This window comes from Gavialis gangeticus, unplaced genomic scaffold, assembly GCF_001723915.1.
Source record: "Gavialis gangeticus isolate Ggan-Ray unplaced genomic scaffold, GavGan_comp1, whole genome shotgun sequence".
NCBI classification, from domain to species: domain Eukaryota; kingdom Metazoa; phylum Chordata; order Crocodylia; family Gavialidae; genus Gavialis; species Gavialis gangeticus.
In genome coordinates, this window is record NW_017728964.1 from 13,330,374 (window position 1) to 13,343,911 (window position 13,538).

The 13,538-nt window shown below is 46.3% G+C and overlaps 1 protein-coding gene across 1 annotated transcript; it reads right to left on the reverse strand.

Annotated features, from left to right (window-relative positions):
* Nucleotides 1-7,133: 7,133 nt before the first annotated feature.
* GALR2 (galanin receptor 2) lies at nt 7,134-13,493 on the reverse strand. The gene is made up of 2 exons (XM_019503120.1): nt 13,144-13,493; nt 7,134-8,400 (listed from the first exon to the last, which is right to left on the reverse strand). The coding sequence occupies exons 1-2, from the start codon at nt 13,491-13,493 to the stop codon at nt 7,620-7,622; spliced, it is 1,131 nt and encodes a 376-aa protein (XP_019358665.1). The 3' UTR covers nt 7,134-7,619.
* Between the last annotated feature and the right edge of the window lie 45 nt (nt 13,494-13,538).

Here is a 13,538-nt window from a genome sequence, read left to right on the forward strand (position 1 = left end):
CTGATTCAAATACATCCAGTCCCTCCAGAAGTTCCCTGACTAGTTCCTCACTAACCCTTGGCCTAGGTGTGCCTCCCCTGGGGTTTAAGGGGGTCCTGGTGTGGGGGCTGATCCGGTCCCTGCTAGGGAAAATGGAGGCAAAGAATGTACTATGATGTACTAATGATGTAATGGCACAATTTTTCCCCTATTAAAAAGACATTTTAAATAGTGACCCACTCAGTGTGCACCCAATAAATCAGGGTGAGAAAAATAGTGAGGTTATCTTATTGTTCAAGCATGGATCATAATGCAGACACACAGGGGAGCCAAATTAATTTTTCACCGGCAACCTCAATTTCTCCATATCCCAACTTCTGAGTGCTTGACTTTACAACTTTTAATTATGTTCTTTTAACACCCTAGTTTGGCATGTAATTATAGCTAGACCCAGAATAGCTGTTCTGGTGGTGAGCCCATGCTGTTCTTCCCAATCATCTGCAAAGATGTAGATGGAGAGCTTAAAAATACATGGGTTTCATATTTTTTCCCATTCCCTTTTACTGCCAATGCTTTCATCTCACTCTAATAAGTTGTTTCACCTGGTCCTTATAAAGCATTTGTCAGCTGGGAGATCTCAAAGCATTGTAAAAAGGACCATCAGGGTCATTACCTCTGCTCTACGTGTGGGGAAACTGAAGCTCTGAGGTGAAGTGACCTGCCCAGGCTCCCACAATAAGTTGCTGGCAGCATGGAGCAAAGAATCCAGACCGCTTGACTCCCAGCCTCCTTCCTTACCAACTGGACTAAGCCATGAAACATAGTCTGCATAGGTCATCCACTGGTGAGTTTATAAGAGTGGTCCCAGAGGAGGTGCATTTGTCACAGCCCCACCTGGAAAGCCTTAATTCAAGTCATAACAGCCCAGGCTTCTCTCTCTGGAAGCCTCTGACTCAAGCCCCGGTGAGTCAACCAAGGAAGTGTCCATTCCCTCTGACTCCAGTGTAAGCTCCATTAGAGAAGCTCAGCGGTGGATGTCTCGCACCTTCCTCCGTGTCTCTCCTGTGCAGTGCTGACGTTTGGAGGCATTCCAATTTGAGCCACATTAACAAGAGAGACTTCCATCAAGTCACTTGTTGGGTCAAGCTATTGAGCTGCTAATGAGCAGTGTAGTCTGAGAGGAGATGGAAAGTGTTACTAACATGTAGACAACAGAGGAGCCTGGGGTAGCCAGAGTGACCATTCAGCAAGGGAGATATCAGTGGTCTCCCTTATTATAGAAAGAAGATGCAGAAACAGACTTTAAACCAAAGGGCAAATGTAAAGGTGACACGGTGGGAATTTGCTAGTAGGGAGGTTCCCAATGAAGGAAACCACTTCCAGATCTTCATGTGCAATGAAACTAGCTAGTGCCTTGTATTGTGATTGATTTGTCTGTCTGGATCCCTTTCTGATCCCTGATCATCTGAACTATAGAAGGGTCTACAAGTTTTTGTGCTAAAGGTCTTAATTTTGATGGGGTGCTTTGTGGCTGTGGTGTGTAGGAAGGGCTGGAGTAGAGGTTCTTGCGGACTAGTTTAGACAAACTTTTTTTTTATGTGATGACCTGAGCTGTCCAGGGGTTGGATGTGGTGACCCAGCTGGTTTCTCCCAGTTCTCTGTTCCTACGAGTTTGATATGGAAATACCCTTCTGCTGATTGACCTCTTAGCTGAGGAATGGTTAGTTTTGGGGAGAACCCTGGCTTGTCTTAGCATCCCTCATTGTCATTTCTGTTTTGCCTTTGAGCTTTTGCACGTGTGGCTAAGCTAATTCAACCACTTGTTCTTGAGACAAAAACAAATCCTGCTTCTAAACCTATGCAGTTTGGTAAGAGATCTAACCATCAGCCAACAGAGACTCCCTCAATTACAGGGCTAGGGGAGAAAAATGAAAGTATGAGAGGTAGAGTCAGATAATATAGGCTCTCTTTTTATGCTTATTAAGTATTTTCTCTGCTGGGAAAGGCTTGGCTCTAAGACACAAATGCAGTGATAAATAATGGAACTGTTTATATAATCTATGTCTGTGACATGCTGTGGGCATGAGTAGACTAAATATAATTATTATTGATATAAGGCATTGGGAAATTGATGGTCCTCTTTATAGGGGTAGCTGGGTCTTGTTATAATAAGGCTTAATGGGGAAGATAAAATGTTTGACAGTCAAGAGCTTCTCAGAGTCTCAAGAGGAATCAAAGCAATGGGGATTGGAACAGGAGGATCTTGTTGTAAATAGAGCTGCTTTCTCCTGGGTGTTTAGAGTAGAGATGGCCTTGAACCCAAAATGCAGAGCTAAACATCCTGGCTGCTGGGATGTTTCAGATCCTGATTTGGGTTTGATCCTTGTGTCTTGGATCGTCAGTAGGGCCCAATTCTGAATTAACTATTCAAGACCTGATCCTTAGTCCATCGAACTCAACAGCATGACTCCCAGGGAAGTTCTGCCTTAGTAAGGATCCCCTGGATATGGCAGCAAGGGAGAGCCCTGAAGAAAAATCTACTAATCTCTGTGACTCATGGTTCCTTTTGAATGATACCTGATTCCAGTTGACAGGCAAATGAACAGGTGTGTCTAGGTCTCGGCATCCTTGGGCATTTATAGATGTTGGGGTTGGGGGGGGCACTATAATTTGAACAGCTCCGAGGACACCTATATACGTACGTTAAGGCTGCTCTGATGTGCTGTAATTACAACACATTGGAGCAGACTCAATTAATTGAGTCTGCTGGAGCGTGGTAATTACTGCACTTCAGCAGACTCCAATGTCACGTGTATCAGCATCCCCGTGCTAAAAAATGGTGGCGGGGGCACTTTTAAAGTTTGTTCAATGAGCTTTAGTTAAAGTGCCCCCACTGCCATTTTTCAGTGCAGGGAGGCTAATACACACGACATTCCAGGTGCTTTAATTAAAGCAGCTCTCAGAGCTGCTCTAAGTAAAGTGTACTGCCTGCCCACTCCCGGAGCACAGCTATAAATGCTCGAGAGCCACTTTAATTAAAGTGCCAGGAATGTCATGTGTATCAGTGTCCCCACACTGAAAAATGGTGGCAGGTGTACTTTAACTAAAGCATGTCGGTTGAGCTTTAGTTAAAGCACCCCTGCTGCCATTTTTCAGTGCAGGGACGCTGATGCATGTGACACTGGAGTCTGCTGGAACATGGTCATTACCACGCTCCAGCAGACTTGATTAATTGCATAACTGTAATTGCAGAATGTCGGCACAGCCTCTCTGCATGTGTATAAGCACCCTTAGCGATTATAATAACTTATGTCTACTGCCTACAAGTGTGTCAGTGCCTTTAAAAGGAAATCCACTCCCCAAAGTTTTTGTATAACCCATACGGTCAAACCCAGTCAGCTCAAGATCTGTGCTGAAATCTTTTGCATAAACAAAGGAGCAAGACATTTTGGTTTTCAAACTAAGAGTAAGTATTAGGGAAGGATTTCTACATGGCTTTCCTACATCTCATGCTCTGAAGCATGTTTTCATGAAGCCCTGTCAAGGTCAAAGCCCCATCCATCTTGCAATGGTTTTCAAGCTGGGTACTCAACCAAAATCCACAGACTGGGTGCAGATGCAGGTCCTAAGGCCTTTTGTTCAAAGAGCACAAATACAAGTCCAATTCAGGGCTCATGTATATAGATGCAACTCCTGTTTACATCATGGCTGAAATCTGCCAACTGCATTCAAGGGCTGCTGGGGAACAACATATCATAGGGTAGATCTGCTCACTAGCTTCTCATGCAAGGTATCCTTTGCTACCCATAAGGTCATGCACAGACCCTGTTATACATACTAGCCTCCGCCACCCCCTTGGGAGGAGACCACACTTACCAAGAGATGCCTGCTTTAGAGGCAAAGGGAGATAAGCCAACATTCCCCACAGCGTATAGAAGTATTTATCATCAACAGAACTAGTTTCTAACTTGGCTTGTATCCTTTAAGTCTGTTGGGAGGCCGGCTGGGACCCTCATGGAGGAAAAGCAATGTCACTCTCCATCCACTTTACAAAAAGAAAGCAGGGTAGAACACAGCATATCACAAGGTAACAAGGAGATTGGGTATCATCAATATAAAGGTGATTCTTTATTGAGGCAGCTAGATGCAGACAGACCCTATGGTTCACCCTCCAGTTCCCACGCTATCTAATACAGTTTGTGCTGCCTAGTGTCACAACACAGTATCAGTTGTATGCTGGACTAAGTATTCATGGAATACCTTGTTGGCTCTGCTACATGGCTGAGTCTGTTTTTGGATAGGAGCTTCCCAAGGAACATATAGTGGTGCAAAGAAATGGCAATTCAGTAGATATCTCTTCGCAGTGAGTCGGTACTAAACCAGTACCCCATATTGGGAACTAATCAAGGTGCCTTTTCTGGGATTAAACATCATATTAAGGGCAGACTGTTCAGGGCAAGGTAATTTGTCATTTCCTCTTCCAAGCTGTCTTCTGTAGGGCTCCCTTCACTCTAAAGATGGCCCTATTTCAAGGTTAGAGTTCAAGTGATAGTACTATATATGTAGTGTATGAAACAACAAAATATGGTAGTGAGTACAGGTATATACACTGTGTGAGAGTCTGTCTTGCTCTATTCCCACTGCAGAGAGAAACCCCATGCTCCTATATATGGATAGCCGACTAATCTCATCACAAACTATCACATCAATAGTAGCATCTATCTAGTTCATGGCTCAAAATCAGTCTCTTGTTTCCCTTGGGCACCCTTCTTGCAGGGCTCTGGCACTTAAGCCATCACTTTCAGGAAGGCTGAATGCATGCCTCGAGATCCAAACTGTGACCAGGCCAACCTTCACACCTCTTATATTCATGGAAATGATTTGTTGCTTCAGTCTGTGGGAAGCCTGTAAAGCACAGACAAAACTTCACCTAAAATCTTACTGCAGGCAGCCAGGGTCAGGGGAGCCAGGGTGTGTGCTACCCATATGTCCAAAGAGGTGCTCTGCAAACATCCATCTTTTTAATCTTTTTTTAATATTTGCATTGTAATTGCCCTCCGGGACTCAGGGAGCCTCAAGATCCATTGTGCTTGGCTCTACAAACACAGCTCAACACATGATCTTTGATCCCAGGAGCTTGCAGCCAAAAAGAAAAAAAGTGTATTAAATACAGTCAAATACATATAATTTTAATGTTCATATATGTACACTTATATGTTGTATTATGGTGAACACCAACTATTCCCTGCTACTTTTCTCTCTACCCATCATAAACCAGCAGGTTTCTTATAGACATCGTAGCAGAGGAGGAGGAAGGTAGGTGCTTTCCAGATCAGTCTGTTCAGGGACAGTGAAGGGTTGATTAACAGATGGCAGATGATAATACAAGAAAGCTGATAAGTGGAACAGAGTGGAAAGGCAGAGTTTTACCACAGGAAGTTGTAGAGGCAGATAGTATAGACAGGCTCACAAAAGGACTGGACAAATTCATGGATGATAGTTCCATTAGTAGTTATTAAATGGAAAAGTCATGGATGTATCTCTGAACCAAGGACGGTGAATACTAAGAAGGGTATTACAGGGGCCACATCACACCAGATATACCCTGTTCATATGCTTTCCTAAACCTGTGGTTTTCAACTTTTTTTCATTTGTGGACTCCTAAAAAAAAAAAAAAAAACTTCAACTGGAGATGCACACCCCTTGGAATTACAAGTGTAGGTATTCACATACTTTTGATTGATCATAGTCCTCTTTCGTGGACCCCCTATAGTCTGCAGACCCCCAAGTGTCCACAGCCCACAGACTGAAAACCACTGCTCTAAAGCAGCCACTGCTGTCCCTGTCAGAGATGGGATACAGAGCTAGATGGACTACTGATTTGACCCAGTATGACACGCATGGTCTTAGCTGTGAAAAGGCCCTTATGGTGAGGGGAAGTTGCAAGTAACTTGCACATCAGAGGTAGCAGCTTAGACTCTTGCAGGACCAGTGCTCGGGGCTCAAAGATTCCTCACAGACAAGGGGCCTAATTGAGCCAAACAGCCTAGAGTTTGGGACTGGTGTCTGCAGTGATCTAAGCATTGGCCACACATTTCTCAGGAAATGGCTTGCACTCCAATGTACCGCATGGCTTGATGCATAATGGATTTATAACAAGCAGGCAGATTTGTTCAGTTGGGCCCTAACTAGCTGAACCAATGTCATGTCAAAGGTCAAATCTGCCTTTGCTGGTGTAATGCTACCCCTTTCCAAGCCTGCCTAGGTTCCAGTTGTTCTGGTTCATTCAAAAGTGGAGCGAAGACTACAGCACACTACATTTAGGCATGGGTCTCCTCCTCAGCAATGCCACTGAAAAAGGTTTGTGCCTCATTTCTCATGGTGCTTTTTACACCTGAACAAAATGTGACTAAAGTAGTACAAAAGGCCACCTTTTGCTCTTGTGTTGCATAAGCGTAAGTGACCACACGTGAAACCTGGCCGTGAAGAACTGGACTCGAAACGCTCAATTTGTGACACTGCAGCCAACACCATGGCAACGCACTGATGTCATATAAATGCAAGATAGTGACCTCAGTGAAGGAAAAACTTAATGAGCTGTGAAGAGAGTCTCTTAAATATGTAAGTGTCTAATGACAGCAAAGAAAACCAAATAATTCAGTCATTTTCTTTCCGTCCAAGCTTTCTTTCTTCATCGAGTTGAATTCAGAGCAAAGCCTCCTAGCAGCAGCAGTGGGATGATTGGTCCACTGAACATGGACTCTGTGCATGTGCCTTGCACACAGCCTCTGTCCTGTAATTGGTAATTAGAAGCACAGCCCAGAGTTACTGTTCTACATATCTATCAAGAAAACAGGCCAAGAGCAGCAAGACCACCTTAAATCACAGTAACGAAAAATGTTAGTTAAAGTGGAAAGGTTTTCAACAGATCTTGTTCTTTTCCTCTTGCTTTATCTGTGAGACTTTTGGGTCACTCTTCACTGGCTTTCTTTAGATGCTTCTCTATGACAATATTAAGATCCTTGTCAGCAAGCAGCCCTCTCCCCTCCACACTTTTGGCCATTATTTCCAAAAGCCTTTTACCAATCCAGTAATGAGCTGGAAGGAGATCTCTATTTGAGAAGGTCAGAGCAAGCTCTAGAAACTATTCTAGGATTATTCTAGTCCTATGGCAGGTGAACTAAGACATGGCTTCCATAAACCCTTTCCCTGCATTGAAAAAGCAAAATTATTTCTGACCTTTAAAATCCTTGAAGGAAATCAAATCACTCGCGTCTTACTGGGAGGGTTAAAATAGAAAATAAAAAACAGCCCACTCACTGGCCATTAGAACAAGGCAGGAAATAATATGCTATTGTGCATGAAAATTGGTTGGGAGAAAGTAGATTTTGATTGCTGGAGCCACGTGATCTTGACGGGACATCCATAAAACCATATTCTCTGTATAAATCTTGGCCATTCTCTTGCCTAAGAGGCTAGAAACCAGCATCACCCTAAGAGTGAAATACCTGCTTGAGCATTTTAATGGTAAATGGGGAGAGCCATATGAGGTCTGTTTAAGCCTAAAGTCCTGTACAGGTCCCCATGAAACTGTCTTGGACTCAGAAGATCTTTCAAAGTCTGAAAGAAACAAAATTCCATTAGGTGACATTGAAGGTGATGAAGGAGGTGGCTGTTTTCTGTGGACGTCCAACCAGTTCTGCCTCCCCCCATGATTGGGCTGGGAACTGGCAGCAGGTGGAGGACCTGGCATGTGGAGGCTCGCTGATGTGTGTTACTTCTGTCAGATCTGCCTCTAAGGTGCTGACCGTGTTGGTCGCTTGAGCGACATGAACCTTGTTGGCCACCTTCTTGTGCAAGAGGCAGATGAAGATCTTCTTGAAGCCCTTGCGGAAGTGTTTGGAGACCAGGGCATAGACGATGGGGTTAACACAGGAGTTGGCATAAGAGATCAGGTGTGAAAGGATCCTAAGCACATAGGTGTTATGGTTGAGAGGGAAGTAACCGAACCAGACGCACAGGATGACCAGGTGATGGGGCAGCCAGCAGAGGCAGAAGAGGACAGCTACAATGATGATCATCCTTGTGACCTTGCACTTAGCCTTCTTGGACTCAGACATGTTTTCAATGGGGTCCACAGATGTCCAGAGGTAACGGATGGTCCTCACGTAGGTGAGGCTCAGGATCAGCACTGGGATAACATAGCTGAAGATGAATGTGCAGAGATCCATGATCTTGCGTTGGGAGATTTTCCAAATGGGATGGCAGACAGTGAGGTTGGCTGTCTGGAACTCCTCATAGTAACTGAGGTAGGGACCAGAGAAAATAAAGGAAAGACCCCAGATGAGGCAAATGGCAGTGAGACCATTCCTGGGGGTCCTTAGTTCTCTGGAGTGCAGAGGGTATCTTATAGCCAAATACCTAGAAGGGAAAGAGAGAGAGAGAGAGAAACAAAACTACAGTTCTGTTTACATCAGAGAGAACTTTGCAAAGCCTGAGGAGCTGGGGAGAGCACAAGGAAAAACGACTGAAATGCTCAACTTCACCCTCCTAGTACAATTTCCAATTCCGTCGCATTCTGTTTTTGAGTGCATGTCTACACAGCAAAATAGAGGTGTGATGGGACCATGTAGCAGTATACATAAACTAGCTTCACTTAGCTAGCATGGGTAACAATAACAGCAAGAGTGAAGGGCAGTAGCCTGATCTAGCAACTGGAGTACATGCCATCCCTATGCTAGATTAGGCCTGACCTCACACATGGGGCCCAGGGACTGGCAGAGCCAGAAGGCTGAGCACCAGTGGTCCAACTTATTAAAACTTCATGAACACCCCTTGGCATAAATACCAGGCACAATATCTCCAAACTGAAGAACATCCTAACTTGTCACAGGTAAAACAGTGGCATGAAGGAACTGACAGTGTCCTGCCACTGCAGGGATAGGAAGTAGTTTGAAATTTAGTTGAAAGAGGCAAGGAATGGGGCCACTCACCTGCCATACAAGGGAAGGCAAAACCCCACAGCCCATGCTTAGTACAGCTGTGGGGTAAAATTCCCTCCTGATCACAAATGTGATGAGCAGTCTGGCCCTAAGCAAAGGAGCAAGACCCTCTAACGAAGAACATTTGGGTTGTTCACTCCCACTAAAAGTACTAGCACACCCCAGTCAAAATCCCCAGCCTTGGCTGCAGCCAATACCCAATGCTTCTGAGGAAGGTGAGCAAATATAATTACCCTGCTCAAATGCAAGCCTGGAATTGCAGCAGGTCATGCAACAAGATCTGATGACGGAAAAGTGCCTAAAAAATGAAAAGAAATGGTGCCTCTTTGAAATAGTGGTCCATCTTTTCATGGAGGGTATGTGATGCCAACTCCATTATGGGGACTGCTGGCTGTGGGTGGGTGTGATTCAGTGTATTTAAGCATTAAAAGGCATTGGTGAGGAGGCTGTTGTTTAGAGGTGATGAATTAGTGAGAGAGAGGAGATGAGAAGCACAGGATGTGCTTGTTTTGATCTTGCGCACTGGTCCCATTGCTTTTTTCCCCATAATGGGAGACAACGGGAACACACTGATCACGTACAGGTCTAAATTATCGCTCTGCCATCTCCTGTCTGTAGATCACACTCCAACAGCCCAGATTTTTGTCTCGCTTATTTTACAGTAGCTTTGCATGCACGTAGCTCTACTGCTTTCCACAGACTTACTCCTGATCTTACTCTGGTGTCAGGGAAGAACTGGGCCTTGGATCAGCTTTAATTATACACCCCCATCTCAAGTTCCTTCCATGACAAGTGCATGCTAGACACTAAACTGCACAATAACACCAGTTAAAATCGTGCTTTCTTAAGGGCAAAGTAAAGCCAATTTTCTATCTAGTTTCTCTTCTAAAATTGCTTTTGTGGGACAGGGTGTTACACAAAGGAGTTTGGGGTTCTTTTTCACTTGGTTCTTAAGACCCAAAGATCTCTCCAGTTTCAAGTACCCTGAGCTCCAGGAATAAAAAAAAATGCAATAGAATAGCTTCAAGAATCACTTTTCTTTCCTGCTGCAAATAAATTACCTCCCAGCCACTGGAAGGATGAACTGGTGGCCAAGATCAGCAGCAAGCAAAGTGAGATTGTAAATGTCAGAAGCTGCAGGTTGCCTTCATTAGAGATGGCTGCACCTGCAAAGGTTGCTGGCATGTAAGATGATTTTAATGGAAAAGCAATCTTAGATCTGCTGTACCCAGTGCCCCTAGCCCCAATTGGAATAGTCACTGTATTGTTCCCATTATCATTAGTATATATGATTATATTATAATTGTTGCTATTGCTATTACTAGCTTGGCATGTTGGAGAGACAGCCTTTCAGGTAACACAATTACAGGGCATTAGATAGGAAGGAGAAAGAGTCTACTAGAATGAATTTGCTTGTTCTTCTTTAAATGATGTGCTTGTTTTGCAGCCTATCAAAATACAAATAATCTTTCTCTAGTAGTTCCTTAACTCATCCAGGAGCTACGGCTTATCTTACCACATCTGCTTCTGAACCTCCTATGACAGGATCACTTAACAGTAAGTAAATAGCTTTGCTTCTCTCTAGTTTCTAATAACCTGACCAACACAGTTCTCCAATGCTGGTGAAAACAATCCAAAGACAGGTTTTAACCCCATTATATCAATATACATCTACAGCAACTAGTTAGAACCAAACAGCTTCACTCCAGATGTATGTACCAGAATACAGCCTCAAGTTTCTTTTAAGATGCTTCGTCCGCCTCCTGTATTTCCCATTAGCTCGGCAGTCCTTGCAGCAATTTCAAAAACTGGTGAGCTTCTGATCATTTGGGGCCAGATTGCAAACCTCTTTCTTATGCTAGTCAGCAGTGACCAGCATGTATACATAATCCGTAAGTAACTGCACATCAGTAGAAACAAGGGATTTGCAAACTAGTCCTATGGAGTTCCTTTGCTGTCAGCTTTCCAGCTGCCAGCTCAGCTGATGTTTTCCATTCTGATGCTCTGAATAAATTCTGCCACAAGACCTGAGGCGTCCACAGAACTCTGCTCCTCCATTTAAATCCTTCACTTTAATGAACACTCTCATGTACTAAGGTCCCATTTGCTTTTCATGAGTGATCCTGCCTTTTTCAGCCCTGCTTTCATTGGATTTGTACCTGATCCAGATCTAGTTCTCTTTGGTTTCCAACACAGTTTGACCTGTATGCTTCACTTCCTTACGCATCTGACTTTAGTCTGGTGCATTCAATGCTATGGAAATGTCAAACTGTGTAACTATTGGTAAATGATATTTCACTGAAAGAAGTCTGTTCTTTACTTAAACCCCTGAAAAGACAAGCCAATTGTAGTTGAATGAGTCAGTAGGTGTAGAGGGAACAATTTTAGATTTCAGCTCTAGGCTGCGTTAAAACAACTGCCAGGTCCTAACTTGGATTTTAACTTCTAGCTCAGTTGGTTAGAGCATAGTGCTAATAACCTCAAGATTGCAGGTTCTGTCCTGGGTTGGGCTACATGATCTCTTGAGGTCCCTTTCAGCCTTACTTCCCTGTGAGAATTTGCTTTAACATGGGCTAAGTCTATTTGTAGTCTTATTTGTAGTGCAGACATACCCTGAGGGCTTGTCTCCAGGGAAGTTACTGTGTAATAAGCCAAGGTGTGAACTTACGGCACACTGGATACTCTGGACTAATTCCCAGTGTGGACTCAGGGGGCATATCTACATGAGCAATTCATGTGCCTGAATAAATTCCAGCACAGTTTGTGCCAGAGTCAGATGCTCCCGGATGCAGCGTCTTCATGTGCTCCTGGGAGCGGCTGACCCGGAGCAGGTAGCCTGGGGTCAGCCCTGGGCTCCAGGTGGCAGTCAGTGGCATCAGGGCTGTCGGGGGCATGACGGTGCTACAGTGCAGAGCTAGCTGGCAGGCAGCCCCAGCACTGAAGCACTCTCATGCCCCAGCCAGCCCTGGTCGCAGTCAACAAGTGTGTTTCAGCACACGTAAGTACTTTGCAGCAGGACAGTACTTCTCCTGGGCAGGACTATCCCACAGCAGAATTCATTTACTGCACCCTAATACGAGTGCATATGTAAACTGTGATGCTTTACTGTGGAGTTAATTGTGCAACTCCACAGTAAAGTGCATGTGTAGATCATGATGCACCCAGCAAGCACTAAGGAGGAAAGAGCTTACTCCACATTCAAAAGCACTCTACCAATCTCCATGCAGAGTCTGTGCAGGAATGTCAGCGCATTGTCTATTTGTGCCCCAGCTGTGGGGCAAATCCTAAATGCTGATGTACCAGCGTAGAGCTGGATTCCTAGGTTTCTCCTGTAGCTAATCTCTGTGCTGGAAAGGAGCTACATGAATTCCACTTAAACCACAGCTGAAGTCCCTGTCCCACCCCCACACCCCCTTTCCCCTGCCCTGCTAAAGAAGTCTCTCTTTAGGTTCTCCCCTCCTTACACTAGTCTTACTCTAGCTCCTCTCCTCTCAATCAAGTTACTCCCGATTTGCCCTGAGAGGAGAGACTGGCCCTGGGAGAAGAGAATCAGGTCCAGCGGTGGCCTGAGAAGTGAGCCCTGGCTCCGAGCTCCCCTCTGCAAAGCTGGACACTTCCCAGCAAGTGTTCCTGGTTTTCTCTGTCCCACTCCTGGGCATGAGCCCGACCCAAGTTCCTCTGCTCCTTTCCAGGGATGACCGGGTCCTTCACCGCAGTCCTTCCCCTGCCAAGGGGTCTGCCCTGCCGGAGCTCAGCTGCAAAGCTCAGCCCGCGAGCCCTGTTGCCTCTGAACTGCTGCTTCCCGCGTGTAACCCGCAGATCTGAGCTCGCAGCTCTCCAGGTGCAGCCTGAGACTCCGGGCAGAGGAACCCTTCGCCCTGCCAAGAGCCCGGGTGAGCCAGCTGGGTGCGTGGGACAGGGGTCCCGCGTCCCCCCCCTCCCCCCCAGCACCGCACCGCACCGCACCCCGCGGCTGCCGTCCCCGCCGGCCCCGGCTGTGCTGCCCGGGAGGCCATGGTCCCCCCACCTCCTGCTCCGGCTGGGGCAGAAACCCCGCAAAAGTTGCAGGGAGCGACCTGCGAGCCCCGGCCAAGCTGCACCCGAGGCGGCAGCCAGGGGGGAGCTCAGGAAACGCCCCAGCCCGTCCCCTGCCGCCTCTCACCTGTCCAGGGACACGGTGGCCAGCGTGAAGCTGCTGGCGTACATGGTCAGGTAGATGAAGAAGTGCACGGCTTTGCAGAGGAAGGGCCCGAAGACCCAGCCCTCCAGCGTGTAGATGGTGGCTTGGAAGGGCACGCAGAAGACGATGAAGCACAGGTCGGCCACGCCCAGGTTGAGGATGAAGAGGTTGGTGGTGTTGTGCACCTGCCCGTTGCGGAGCAGCACGGCCAGCACCAGCGCGTTGCCCACCGTGCCCACCAGGAAGATGAGCGAGTAGACCAGCGGGAGCAGCACGGCCTCGGGCTGCCAGCCCGCCTCGCCGCCCCCCGACGTGTTCAGCGAGCCGTTCATGGCCGCCGCGCCGCGCCGCGCTCAGTTGCACCCGGGGCCGGGCGG

Excerpts from the sequence above, each read along its gene's own strand:
- GALR2 (XM_019503120.1), bottom strand. The coding sequence starts at position 13,493 with ATGAACGGCTCGCTGAACACGTCGGGGGGCGGCGAGGCGGGCTGGCAG. Across the intron at positions 8,401-13,143 it reads GCCACCGTGTCCCTGGACAG|GTATTTGGCTATAAGATACC; the intron begins GTGAGAGGCGGC and ends TTTCCCTTCTAG.